This window comes from Equus caballus, chromosome 5, assembly GCF_041296265.1.
Source record: "Equus caballus isolate H_3958 breed thoroughbred chromosome 5, TB-T2T, whole genome shotgun sequence".
In the NCBI taxonomy this organism is placed as follows: Eukaryota; Metazoa; Chordata; class Mammalia; order Perissodactyla; family Equidae; genus Equus; species Equus caballus.
Genome location: NC_091688.1, coordinates 83,246,369 through 83,261,103, shown reverse-complemented (window position 1 = coordinate 83,261,103; position 14,735 = coordinate 83,246,369). Strand labels below are relative to the sequence as shown.

General features: G+C 34.9%; 1 protein-coding gene and 1 long non-coding RNA gene across 19 annotated transcripts in view; one reads left to right on the top strand and one right to left on the bottom strand.

Moving 5' to 3' along the window:
* LOC111773604 (uncharacterized) overlaps positions 1–14,735 on the top strand; it is a 196,070-nt gene that overhangs the window by 9,616 nt on the left and 171,719 nt on the right. The gene's annotated exons all lie outside the window — the stretch shown is intronic.
* COL24A1 (collagen type XXIV alpha 1 chain) overlaps positions 1–14,735 on the bottom strand; it is a 349,220-nt gene that overhangs the window by 304,785 nt on the left and 29,700 nt on the right. For 12 of the 16 annotated variants that reach the window (XR_011438845.1, XR_011438846.1, XM_023641737.2 and 9 more), the window contains 2 exons: positions 10,462–10,515; positions 7,702–7,755 (listed from right to left, as the gene is read on the bottom strand). Coding sequence is in view for 12 of the 16 variants with exons in the window: in XM_023641737.2 (XP_023497505.1) it covers positions 7,702–7,755; positions 10,462–10,515 (108 nt within the window). In the remaining 4 variants the exon portion in view is untranslated. The remainder of the gene's footprint in view (positions 1–7,701; positions 7,756–10,461; positions 10,516–14,735) is intronic. The other 4 variants (XM_070267386.1, XM_070267384.1, XM_070267385.1 and 1 more) reach the window with 1 other exon arrangement.

The window sequence follows — 14,735 nt, the reverse complement described above, 5'->3', positions numbered from 1 at the left end:
TATAGATAGGTAAAGGAAAAGAAAAATATATACAAGGCAAACAATAAGCATAAAAAAGCTGGTGTGGCTCTGTTACTATCAAACTAGACTTCCAGAAGAGACATATTAGTGAGATAGAGACATTTGATAATGATAAAAGGGTCAGTTTATCAGGAAGACACAACAATCCTTAAACATGCATGAACACAGAGCATGAAAATACATAAAGCAAACACTGACTAACTACACATTCCCTAAACAGTAAATAGAGAAATAAATCCAAAATCATAGTTGGATATTTTAACACTCCTGAAACAACTAGACCAAAAAACCAGTAAAGATAGAGAAAATTTGACCACTACCATTAATCACCTTAATCTAATTGACATTTATAGAACACTACATTCAACAATTGCAAAATATACAATCTTTTGAAGTGCATATGGGATATTCATCAAGACAGATCACATGCTGGGTCATAAAACACCTTAATAAATTTTTGAAAGATTGAACTCTTCCATTGTATGCTCTCTGACCGCAATAGAACTAAATTAGAAACCAATAGAAATAAAATAACTAAAAAAGCTTCTAATAGATGGACATTAAACAAAACAACATATTTACATAACCCATGAGTCAAAAAAGAAAGCATATATTTTCAATCTGAATGATAATAAAAGACAACATAACAAATTTTATGGGTTGCAGTTAAATCAGTCCTTAGAGGGAAATTTATAGCTCTAAATGTTTATATTAGAGCCAAAATCAATAAAATATTGAATAGTCTATGGAAAAAATAATAAAGTCAAAAGTTGGTTCTATGAAAACACTAATGGAAATGAACTCTTCATTTCTTTCCAGGCAAAAACAAAACAAAACAAAACAAACAAACAAATAAAAACCTGAAATCCTGTTCCTCCTCATTCCAGGTGCTCCCACAATATCAGCCATTTAACTGATTAAGCCTTAGATTATCTTTGACTCTTCTCTCTCACACCATATATGTAATCCACCAGCAAATCATGTTGACTGTACCTCAAAATATATCTAGATTTTGACTACTTCACACCACCTCCACTGTTAACACTCTAGCCTATGCCATCATCACCAATGGCATGGGTTTGAGTAGAACAGTGAAGTAGTCTCTAAACTGGTATCCTTATTTCCATCCTTTTCTTACCCCAATTTATTCTTCACCTGACAGCCAGAAGTATCTTCTTACAACATAAATTGGATGATGTCAGTTATCTACTTAGAACTCAAGCAAGTGAATCTCCAACACAGAGTAAAATCTAACCAGAATCCTTACCTAGAAGGTCCTACATAATCCAGCTCCTGCTCTCTCTCTGATTTGTCTTCTACCACTTATCCCATTCATTTACTCCTCAAAGGCTGTCAAGCAGCCTCTTGCTCAAGGCCTCTGGACTTACTGAGGTGTTTTTTGTTTTTCAACCTTTTCTTCATCAGGATTGCAAAAAATGGTGATTTTTAACTCTAGCATTCTTTCTTCAGTTACTAGCTTTTTCTATAAAGAGAAATTTTCCCTTCATAAATTATTTGGTTGTCCAAATAATTGGTTCAGTTATCCAGATTATCCAATTATCCAAATATAGGTTCAATTCTATAGGAAAAGCAAGGAATTTCATAAGAAAATTTTTATTCTTTTCCTTTATTTTTCTTCTATTTACCAGTTTTCCATATAATGACATTGTGGTATAATAAAAAATATATTTAGTCTTTGTCCCTAGTTCCTGGCGCAGAGCTCCTAAAACCCTTGGAATTTCCTGAGTCATAAGAGTGTCTTTTGTTATTCCTAACAAGCCCCTTTTGACCACATCTGAGTTTATGCTAATGAGGTGACTCAGGGTGGGGCCCCCAGACAGCTTCAGGATAGGGGGTAGTCACTAGAAAGGCAAACAAGTGATTATTGGGTAGGAACTTAGTCCCATTCCTTCCCCTACCTCCAGGGAGAGGAGGGGAGTGCTAGAGATTGGGTTATAAAAGACTCCTGTACAAAGAGATTCCAACGCTCCAGGTTGGTGAACACACTGATGTGCTGGGCAGGTAGCACACCTAGAGAGGGCTTGGAAACTCAGAGCCCCCACCCTCCAAACCTTGCCCTGTGCATCTCCTTCCATTTAGCTCTTCCTGAGTTGTATCCTTCAAAGTAAACAAGTTAACCTAAGTAAAGTGTTTTCCTGAGTTCTGTGAGCCATTCTAGCAAAATATCAGACCAGCTGGCAGGGGGCATGTGGGAACCCCTGAATTTGTACTCAGCCAGTGTGAGTAGCCTAGTGAGTAGCCTAGGCAACCTGTCTGTGGCTGGCATCTCAAGTGTGGGCAGTCTTGTGGGACTAAGCCCTTAAATCTATGGAGTCTGACACTAACTCGGGGTATTTAGTGTCAGAATTGAATTGAATTGTTGAATACCCATTTGACGTCAGAGGATTTGACAGTCTCACAGATGTAATAGCATTCTCTAAAGGTGACCAGTGACGGTTTGTCTGTCTGTTTTTAGCATCATTATAACTTAGGAATTTAGAGATGTTCGATGTGATTTAATCCACTGTGATTATTATCCTTAATGATGTTCAAATTACATCAATTTTTACCTAGTGGAAGCCTTTTCAAATTGGCTCCTGAATCTTTTTGACAAGACCCTAATAGTCTTTGATAGCTAGAAGGAAGCATTTTTAATACATTTAAGTCATATTTTAACCGTGAACTCACAAGCACAGAATCAAAGGAAAGGATCATATTTTGTCTGGTCCTTCACAAGAAGCTCCCTATGTTGTCTATAATAATAGGAGCACCTCAATATTCAGCATTTTATCACTTTTTACATTTTCAGAATGTTGGACTTAAATTTTTCATAGCAATCTGACTTGGTAAAAAATTCTTAGAATGGGTCAGCATCTATATTCAATATATTTCTGTAATTCACATGCAAGGAAAACTTCTAGTTTAGGGACTTCTAGTTTAGAAAAATATATAATAGAGACATGGGAGCATAGGATCAAAACCAGGAATAGAACAGAGCACTAAGATATGACTCCTTGGGATTCAATATTTAATATTATTAATAACATTTCATTTAATGTTACTAATGAGTCATTGTTATTGCAACTTATTAGAATTAGATGTTTTCATTTAACTGGATTAAATTTGAAGGAACTATTGGACTTGACTAAAGTAATATAAACTCTGAATGTTTGTGGGAAGGGTTTAAGTTTCCTTTAAGCAGTGTTTTTGGAAAGGAACTATCTTGACCACAAATAGACTGCCTGGACTAAAATTATAAGTAAATGGGAGGCTGAAGATATAGACTGCGTTCATTACTCACATTCAAAGATGTACTGCACAATTAATCATGTTTAGTTCATACTAATAAAAATTTCCTTCACCCTGCAAATAAAGTTCGTTAAATAGATAAATATGATACAGTGTGGACCCAGATGGCATGTGGTGACAAGAATAAAGCCATTCTCGTAGCAAACAAGAAATGGAATTTACTTTCTTGTGATTTTTTGGGAAGGACTTTATTTCTACCGTCTCCTCATTTTAGCTAATGATTTCAGCTGGTTTTTAACAGGCTAGCTTAAAAGACTTTCCTTCTCTGTTTTAAATCATTATAGTCTAATGCTAAAAAAAAATGCTATAGATCCACTAAAAATTTGTGTGGCACTTTATTCTTCTATTATTTAACAATTTAACAACACAGTTCTCAGGGACTAGAGATTAGTTTCATTCTTCATGGAGTTTATCTTTATATGTTATCAATATCCACAGGATAAGCTGGAGCCTTGAAATAAACATGTTTTGTTAATATTATTAAAGGAACTCAAAAAGTCTTTAAATTCCATTAGGTCACCCCACCCCCACCCTTTCTCCTTAAGGTAGTGTTTTATAAATGAATTTCTCACTATGTTAGGAGACACAATCTGGTGTAAGGGAAAGAGTAAGACAGAACCAATTCTTAATCCAGTTCTATCAGTTACAGACTGTTACTTTAGTTAAGTACTTACCTACCTCTCTGAGTATGTTTTTTTCTATGCAAAGCAGAAGATAATAAAGCCTACTCTGAATAGTACTCTTAATTGAAATGAAACAATGAGATGTCATAATAAAATAATTGTCAGATATTAGGTGCTTAATAAATGTTAGTTCTCTTTCCTTTATGATACCAGTGCCTTGTCACTAATATTAAATCAGCTTATTGGTTCAGTTTAACATTTATTGAGTGCCCAGCACATGCTGGGCACTGGGCTAGGCACAAATGCAAGGATGAATAAGATCTGGCCCCTGCACTCAAATTACTAAGAGCCTATTAAGGAAGATAGACTCATAAGTGAGAACTCATTTCATCTGAACAGAGTTGAGAACTACCAAGATCAGCTTACACTTTTTGTCCCTTATGATAAATGCTAATTTGATTGTAAAAGTATAGCAAAATAAAATGGATTAATTTTTGCATCAGTCTAGACTATTTTATCAAAATAGGCTTTATTCTTATAAACTTTAAAATAGCCTCATAAGGCGGCTGGCCCTGTGGCACAGCAGTTAAGTGCACAAGTTCTGCTTCTGGTGGCCCGGGGTTCAGCAGTGAGGATCCTGGGTGCGGACATGGCACCACTTGGCATGCCATGCTGTGGTAGGCGTCCCACATATAAAGTAGAGGAAGATGAGCATGGATATTAGCTCAGGGCCAGTCTTCCTCAGCAAAAAGAGGAGGATTGGCAGCAGTTAGCTTGGGGCTAATTTTCCTCAAAAAAAAATAGCCTTATAAATAGAACATATTTCTATACTATAAGGTATTTTCATTCATAAGAGCCACAAGACTGTTTTTGTTTTATTTAACAAATAATAAATGTTGTATTTTCAGTAAAAGTTGCTTTTCTAATTGACCCAGTCTCCTCTTAAGTAGCTCCTCTGAGAAAAGGGAAGTAACATTTTCTTAAGTGTCAACTATGTACAAGCATTCAATCAGCTGCTTTATGTGCTTCATCTCATTTAACTAATATAAGCTACCTTTTGGTTCTAAAAATTTTTGTAAAGTACATTAATCCAAATATATCTGTATATAGGTTCCGTAATGCATTGCAGTTCCCATTTGAGTTAAACCTTTCTAAATTTGCCATTGACTTAATTTGTTCTTTCCATCCGTTCAGGTAATCCCCTTTTGAAATGGACAGATGATTTCTTGTGCAAGTGACAAGATGACATTTTATACAATTTTCTTAGAAGCCAATAATTCTACCTATGTCATTTTTTTTTTTTTTTGAGGAAGATTGGCCTTGAGCTAACATCTGCTGCCAAGCCTCCTCTTTTTGCTGAGGAAGACTGGTCCTGAGCTATCATCTGTGCCCATCTTCCTCTATTTTATGTGGGACGCCTGCCACAGCATGACGTGCCAAGTGGTGCCTAGGTCTGCACCCAGGATCCAAACCAGCGAACCCTAGGCCGCTGAAGCAGAACATGCAAACTTAATTGCTGTGCCACTGGGCAGGCCCCTAACTGTGTTATTCTTGCTAAACAGTAACTGAGAAAGGAAAAATAGCTGGATTTGTCTTGATACTCTAAAATCCCTTAATTTAAAAGTAATCTTTATTCCTTGAAGGAAAATAAATCCTGTGATTACATGTCAAAATTTATTGTCAAGAGCATGCAATCAGCATTGTTTGCATTGTTTTGAATAAATATTATAAGAGGATTATAAGGGAGAAAACTTGAATGTTCTATTAATTCTGATTACTCTAAACCACATATTAAATATCTGGAAAAATTGCTTTCAGAAAACCACACACCACGAGCTTTATTTGATGCATTTAAGACACAGTGGTAATTTTTGACATAAATCTAATATCCTCCACAAGTATGTGCAGTTAAAACAAACCATGGTCAGTTTTGGCTATTTTGGACACAGTTATCAAATTATTAAATTAAATATGAATTAAAGACTAATATTCAGGTTTATAAGATTGTCTCCAAGAGGTCTAATGAGCTGCTTGCTAATTAAAAGTAGGGTTTTTAAAAAATCCCTCGTATATGGGTTCATAAAAGTATTTTACTGGCAAATAGTTATAAATGGTCAAAATCATATCCGTATTACTAAATATAATATTAAAGAGAAATCTTGAGATTCAAATTTTCATCTCTCCTACATCATTTTACCAAAGACACATATTTATACTAGTAAATACTGAGAAATACATTGTTTTTAATCTTGGGACAATGATAATTTTTATTTGATACAAAGTTCTTCACTTTCTCAAACATTTTCTCTGAATATGTATACACATTTTAAGAAGTCAATTCAGTGGAAGGTTTTCCACTACCTCTATCTACACCTCTCCCCACCCTATTCATATGTTTTATTGGTTTATTTAGTTGAGTGCCTAACTGTGTACTACTGGCTTTGGCAGGGAAAGGGGTAGGAGAATGCAGCCCTGTGGAAATGCTGCTCCTATTGTGGAAATGAGGCTGACAGGACTGAAAGCCCCTGGAAATACAGCCCTTTGGAGAAATATGAGCTAGGCCTTTACAACTACTTTAACCTTTTACTAGTCTAAATAACCTTTAAGTCCCCAAATAAAGCTTGAAGGGCTAGGGAATCACAAATTCAAATCAAACATCTAATTTCTTTAGAAGTGATCTGTTTTTCCTCTCACTGTTACACATCTGGACTTGAGTTAGAGTCTTTTTTTTCTCTCTGAGACATTTTTGTTGAACTCAAAAAATCGTTGGCAGTTAGCGATATGTTATCATTATTACCTATTAATAATAATGATGCCACTTACGACACGTTAGCACCATGTTAAGTGCTTTACTCACATTAATTTACTTAGCCTTCTCTGCGACCCTATGAGGATGGACCGTGATTTTCCCCATTTCATAAACCAGGAAATCAGGAAAATGAAGCTTAAAGAGGCTAAGCAAGTCATTTGCTTTTAGTCACATAAATCCAGAGAGCTAAGACTTGAACCCAAATCTGTCGGAACCCAAAATCTGTGTTCTTAACCCTTATCCTATGTGGTTACATGTTTACTTCTGAGTGTGATCATTATAAGCAGAGGGGCTATTAATAGACCTAAAAGATTCATGAAGTCCTGGCAACTGAGGCCCTAAATGCTCACCTAATCTCATATATATACATAATTTAGTTATCTCTCCATTCCCATACCTCCTCCCAAGGTAACCAGCCTGGTGTGTATTCTTCTATTCTTTTTTCTATGCTCATACTACTATCTATCACGCTATTATCTATCACACTACTATCATACAACTATGTATGCTGATATATATAGGCTTTCAGGTTAGCTGTTTTCAAAAAAAAATATTCTGGAAGTGTGGAGCAGGGAAATGAATGCTACTTTATTTCCTCAGTATTTATTTACACTCTAAAATGGCCTTGATTTAAGATAAATTACTGAACTCAAAATCTGTATATTCCAGAGGTTTCCATGTATTGCCATCATATTTTGACAATAAAGACTTTGGAATACCAAAGCAGGCCTGTACCTGACTTTACCACTAAGTATATAAATCCAAGTGTGGTGGGCTTTCAGAGGAACCCAGCTCTGTGCCAGGCTAAGACAATCCTGTTGAAGAATCATGCTCTTCAACATGAGAGAGATCCTCAATGTCCCAAGGTTGGCTTTAAAGGTTAAGGACCTCCTTAATAATGTCAGAAAAATCATGCAATACTCACTAGTAATCACTCACCTTTGCACCTGGTAATCCAGGTAACCCAGGATTTCCATGTGGCCCTGGTATGCCCTGCAAATAGTAAAAAAAAGTCAAAGCATTCTTAGGACAGATCTAGATACAAATAACAGACAGTGTTTATTATATTATTCAAATAAATATTACATAATATAATTTCATTAAAATGAATATTACTTCATTTTTTTTACAAAATTCTGTATCTTTTCTGAGATGTTGGATATTTCAGTCTTGGAAAAGAGAGCTACATTAATTATAGAGCAGAACTGTGGTTTCTGTCTTTTGCTTCAAACACTGCCTTGAGGTATTTACCTCTCTTATTTACCACCCCTATTTCCAGCCATATTACTTAGTGCTACTTCTAAAAGCTGTGCAGAGTAGGAACCCTAAAAGTAACATGGTGCAATTGTCTAGTTACTCTCCTCTTGACATGTGTTAACTCTTTCTCCACCTAGGTTTTTGTTTATGCTATTACATATGCCTTAAAGACTTACTTCATTTAACTCTTTCCCCTTATACCTACCCAAATCATTCTTCAAGTGTCAGCTGAGATCCCACCTCATTTTAAAATCCTAGCTACATCAGCATGAATCATTTCTCTTTCCTACTAACTTCTATAGAAATTGCTGCATGTAAAATTCATTTGCAATTAATTATACATTGCCTTGGGACATTTCCTACACTGTTCTAATCTGTCATTTAAATATTTTATTGCTATTTTAACTGCCTATGACATGTGCTGTTTAGTTCCAGGATTATAAATTCTTTGAAAAGAGATTTTTTTATATTACCAATGTAGTACTTAGCACATATTAGCCACTAAATGAGTATTTGTCATTTAATTTCACTTGGCTGATAAATTTCCCAATCTGAATTCAATAATTGCTTCTACTTATTAAGTACCTTTTCTGTGCCAGTACCTGTATTAATGCTTTATAATTTTTATTACTAATCCTTATAACAATCCTACAAAGTGGTTATTTTTACTCCCACTTACAAATAGGGAAACTTAAGCTCACACAAGCAGCAAGTAGAAGAACTAAGATTCACTTCCAAAAAGCCTTCCAGGTCTCCAGGCCTCCTATACTCATCTGGGTTTGGTACCCACCTCTGTGCTCCTCAGCCATACCTCTATCGCAACACATAACATATAGTTAATAGTATTTATTTATCTATCTTTTTAACTCCGGATTAATAGAGGGGATATTTAATACTTCAGAATTATTAGTTCTGAATTAATAAATGTTTCAGAAAGGAGAGGGATGTCAGTAATGAAAATAATGAAGATTTATCTATCTAGGTTAAAACTAAGGAAAAAAATTAGATTTCATGATATATGTCATTTGCAACCTTCAAAAAATAAATTTTAATAGAAAAGAGGGAAAAAATTTATGGGGTAAACAAATGAGTTGTTGATGTAGATGTAAGGGCAATGTAAATCCATCATATAAAGCTCAGTAGTTCAAGAGTGAGGCAGGATGATAACTTAAGGAAAAATTAATATCAATGAAAGTTTGGGATTTTTTGAAAAAAGGATAATTTGTTGGTTTTCGCCAAATGAGATAAAATCTAGGGAGAAAAAATGTAAGTACAAGTTTTAAGTTAAATAATTGAAAGGAGATAAAATTAGGAACACAAATGTAATAACCTTGAGAAGAATACTGATCCTTCTTTAAAGGGAGGAGAACTGGACAAATAAATGAAAAAAAAAAGATGGAATTTAGGGAAGGAGACTGCTGTATGATGAGAATAGATGGAGTTTCAGAATGTGGAGGTCATGCTGTGGGAGAAGAACAGCCTTAGTGGAGGAGAGAAAATGGAATTAGTACAAAGATAGACTCAATCCCTCAGAAAAGTAGGATCCAAGGTCTCCTGACAGAGAGGTAGAAGGATGGAAACGGTTTGCAGGCTAGAGGAGAGTGGGCAAGGTTTAGAAGAGACTCTGGGAGGAATGTGATAGGTCCTCAAGTATAGAGGAACCAAAGGCATGCTAAAGAACACGCAGAGCCCAGTGAGCATTCACCTTAGGCCTCACAGGGACAAGAGTTTGATGTGAATACCGGCAACTTAAAGTAAGATTTTAGGATGATTTTTCATTAGATTGTATGAGAAATAAGAATCAGGATGCAAAGAAAGTATATATGGTATTTGTATTTGTCTTTATAACACAAAATCACAATTCTTTTTCTAGTTTTTGAAGGATTTCTATTAATAAAAGCCGACTTTTTTTTTTAGGTTTGAAAGAAACTCATTCTAACACAGCAATAAATCTTTTGTTGGACCTGTGTAATGTGAGAAACTACTGCTGATCCTTAAGGCAGTTCTATTCCTCAGGACAATTATTTTTCTGGTCAAGAGCTCCAATATTTTCCACTATGTAATCCAGGAATGCACTCTTTTGAGGCAGCCCACTCCTCTTCATTTCCCAAAGCAAATGAACCCCACCTTGGACTAGCAACTACAGATGAGATCACTTTATAACTAAGAATAATGTTACAAGTAGCACCAGAATAGCCACTAATCTACAAATTTGATAATCTCTCCTGGACATGTCCACAGAGAATGCTTTGGCTGGGTGTTCACACTCAAAGAAACAAGCTGCACATGTTCCAAACCTTTTCTTGAATTGGCAAAGGTAGGGCTAAGTCTGAAGATCCAGGCAGGTTTCCAAAGGAAGTACATACTGTACAATATTAGGAAAAACATACTGGAAAGTTGATAATTCTAACAGCACATGGGAAAGAGAGCCCATCTACTCACCCGTGGACCTCTCTTTCCTGATGGACCTGGGATACCTGCTGGACCAGGTGGACCCTTGGAAAACAAGTGCCAAGATATTAGGCATGATAATAGACACATCTGTTCTCACAAGTCTTATTAATATTCTTACTCCAGGGATCTTTTTCAGTCCCCAGTTCCCAGCTGCTGATGATTTTAAAGAAACATGAATGCCCTCACCCTAATCAGCAGGGGTGACAGTTGAAACTCAAGTGTCCTCTTTAATCTGGCCAGAAAGGGCAGCAGGAAGTCTACGACATATAGTTAGAGCCACTATATCTGGTTTTTACAGGAACCATAACTAGTAGTTTTGTGGGTAATATTCACCTAAATTTACTTTTACTACTGAAGGAGGAATTCAGTTGAGGGTTTGGAGACCAATGACTACAGGTTTTTTTCAAAGACATTTCAAAAGACTTGCCTTGAAAAATTAAAGCGGACTATTTTATGTTCTTTTAAAAGACACACCAAGGATCTGTGTAATGTGTTAAACTGCTATAGCGTGCTCTCTTTAGTATATTCAGTAATAAATGTGCCTTATATGAAATACAGCATACTAGGAAGTCACTAATAGAGTTAAATGGTTTGTAAAACAAAGTGTGAAAGTAAAAACGGATCAGTTTAAAGTGTTCTGAGTTCGTTAAATGTTACTTAAGTATATCAAATAAGACATAGAAACCTACTTCTTTGCTCCGCATATAATGACTTATGTAATCTTTTTTTTACTTACTTTAACAATCAACTGTGGAAGAATAAATGTTCATTTGGGATATGGTTAATACGTATTCATTCATTCATTCATCTGTTCATTCATTTAATTGTTCCTGAGCACTCTGCTGATAGGGCATTATTCTTGATATCTATAGAGCATACACATACTCCATTTTACAAAACATTCATTCATGATCGCAGTAAAAATAGTGCAAGCTTTGAAATTAGACATATCAAGGCTAGCCCTACCATTAACAAGTAGCATAACCTAATGAGCTTTATTTTCATGTAGCATTTTTCTCTTTGAAACTTTCTCCTTTATTGATATTACAGTTATTTTGCAGTTTTCTAATGCTCTTTATATACTTCAAAAGGTCCATTTTCATTTAATTTTATTTTCCTTCTCCTACCCCTGTAAAATTTTCATATATTTCCTAATATTGAGAGGGAAATACTATTTCTATTCAACTCCAAACTGAGGGCATTCTCCTTCCTGAGCCATTCAAATATTTTAACAGGTATTATTACATCACTAGCTTCTATCAAAAACTGGCTTTCACTTATTTAAAAAAAAATCAAATTCTTTTCAAGTTGGTTCTGGTTCTGCTGTTGTAATTAGAAGTTAACAGCTGTTGATTTCAGTTAAAGTTCCAGAATATAACAACTAAAAATTAAAAACTAAATGGAAAAGTAAAGTAATAAAATGTCTAGTTTGGTTTATTGCCCTATCGTACTACTTTGTGACAAAAGAAAACATTTTTCCATTCACACTGAAAAGGCAGTTAATTTTACAGTTAATATTAGATACTGGAGAAAAAAGAAACTATATTTTATATCACGATTGAAACATTTGACTTGTTTAATAAGCACTAAATAAAAGTCAATTTTAACTTGTCTTCACAATTTTACATTTCCAAATCTTTGAGAACAGGTTATTAATAGACATTTTCTAGAAACAAGAGAAGCAAAGTAATTTTATATGGTATGAATTTTTTGAGGAGAATAAATTATTTTCTATAAATAAAGTTAAGTACTAGAAAAGGCCCTTTAACTTTCAGATTTTTGGTTATTTAGAGAAAGTATAATTCAATTAAAAGAGCAATGGTTTTGTAATCATCCAATCTAGATTCAAATGATGCCTCAATCATTTACTAGCTAAATGACCTTGGACGAGTAAGTTACTCTTTCTAAGCCTTAGTTTTCTCATCTTTAAAATATTGGTGATAAAAATCTACCTTTCAGGGTTATTATAGGCAATAAAGATACTGTATATGAAATACTTGTGACTACGTCTGATATATAGTAGTAAACCAGTAAACTACAGAGTAATTAATACCTTTTTAAAGGTATGCATGGGGCACAGCAAGCACTGAATTAATGTTATTTATAATATTATTATTACTAGGGTAATATATATACTAAGACAAGTGTATTTAGTAGATCAATACTTCTAAGAGATAGTAATATCTGGTCAATTAATCTTGGAAGTCCTGTATCTAAAATTCCATTTTTAATTCATTTACTCACTCATTCATTCACTCACGCAATAAACATTAGTTAGTAAGCATCAAGCCCTCCTGGAGCTTACAGTACAGATAGAAAGGCACACATTAATTGGATAAACACATAATTATACATTTTTCATAGTGATATGAAGGAAATAAGCAACCAAGAGAGAGATTGACAGATGTGTCTAATTTATATTGTGGTAATAGAGAAGGCTTCTCTGCAGAACTGTTAAGGTAGACTTGAAAGGTAAATGGGAGTTAGAAAAAAAGAGAAAATAAAATTGAAGAAAATAGGAATAAAATGAATGAGTGTGTGAGTAAAACAAAACAAAACAAAGGAAAAACATAGTCTTATTGAGGAACTAAAAGAAAACTAATAGTGAGAGTAAGTGGAACAAGCAGAGGGTGCAGTGATGAGCAGGGCCAGATCCCATTTGACAGAACAGGTCAGGATAAAGAGTTTTTAGTTTATTCTAAGAGCCTTATGCTTTTGCCACTGAAGAGTTTAAACAGATAAATAACATGATCCAATTTATGTTTTTAAAAATATCACTAGAGAATTTACGTAAAAGATGGCAGAATGAGAACATTCTTTAAACTACCCTCCCTCCCTCAAAACCCACTGAAAACAACAAAAAACACCAAAAGAAGAAGACATCATCTCCAATGAAACAAGGAAAGGACCGCAGCCACAAACCACAAAATATGAAGATTATCTTCCAAATACTGAGAAACTTTGAACTAAGGAAGGATGTTGAGAGATGACCAAAAACAAAAAAGAAACAAAAAACTTCCTCAGATTTCAAACACTGGACAGGCTACAGATACCTGAAAGTCTATCAGTCCTGAAAGTTCATTCCAACAATCCTTTGATTACAATGACGAGGTTTGAGGGAATGGGAAAGCCGTAGGAGATAGAATTCATGACCTAGTAGAGACCCAGTTCCAAAGGGCCAAGAGTAAGGAATGTAGAGCTGAAGAGGAAGAACTGTTGTTGTGATCTACAACCAAATCTCCTAACTTTGGGAGATTTCTAGTGGTGAGAGGGGGTAAAAGACAACAGCGTAAATCACGATATTACTTCTCAGAGAGTCTATGATATAAAGGGCTTCACAACAAATTGTACATAAAAATGAAAGGAGATATGTCTCTGGGTAAAGGTCAAAATAAATATGGTAAGATGGTGTTTAAGGCAGCAACCTAAATTTGACACTCTATCACTCCACCTTACTTCCCTTTGTCTCTCCCTATACTATTCTAAAAACAAGAAAAAGTTGTCTTTAGTTAAGATAAGAGCAATAACCAGAAAGAAACCAGCATGAGACCTATACATAGATATTGAGGGGAAGGGGAAGTATGAGGAGAGAAACATAAATTAAAAGTAGGTGTTGGGGGCCGGCCCCATGGCCGAGTGGTTAAGTTTGGGCACTCCGCTTCAGCGGCCCAGGGTTTCACTAGTTTGGATCCCAGGCACGGACATAGCACTGCTCATCAGGCCACGCAGAGGCAGAGTCCCACATGCCACAACTAGAAGGACCCACAACTAAAAATATACAACTATGTACTGGGGGGCTTTGGGGAGAAAAAGGAAAAATAAAATCTTAAAAAAAAAAGTAGATGAAAATCATTTGCCAGAAGATAGATGAAAATCATTTACCAGAAGAGGAACTACCCCATGCAACAGAAAAAAAGTTCAGTCATATAGTTCACTGTAGCTTCAAAGAATTTCAAGATGACATTTCTCTATAAGAAGAGAGCTAAAAAAAAAAGTTACAAGAGGTAAAAAGAGCAGCCAAAGGTAATGAAATGTGAATGAGAAGAGCTTAAAAAAGATATGAAAGAGCAAAAACAACAAAGAAGAAAAAAGAAAAGAAAAACATTATAGATGGAAGCCACATCAGAAGCAATAAAAACTGATTAAATACAATTGAAAAGTCTTTATAATAAAGGAATATGGATGTTGGATAAGTGAATTCACACAAAATGAAAAAGAGCACTTTGACATGATTGTAGACAAGACAATAAATACTATGTATC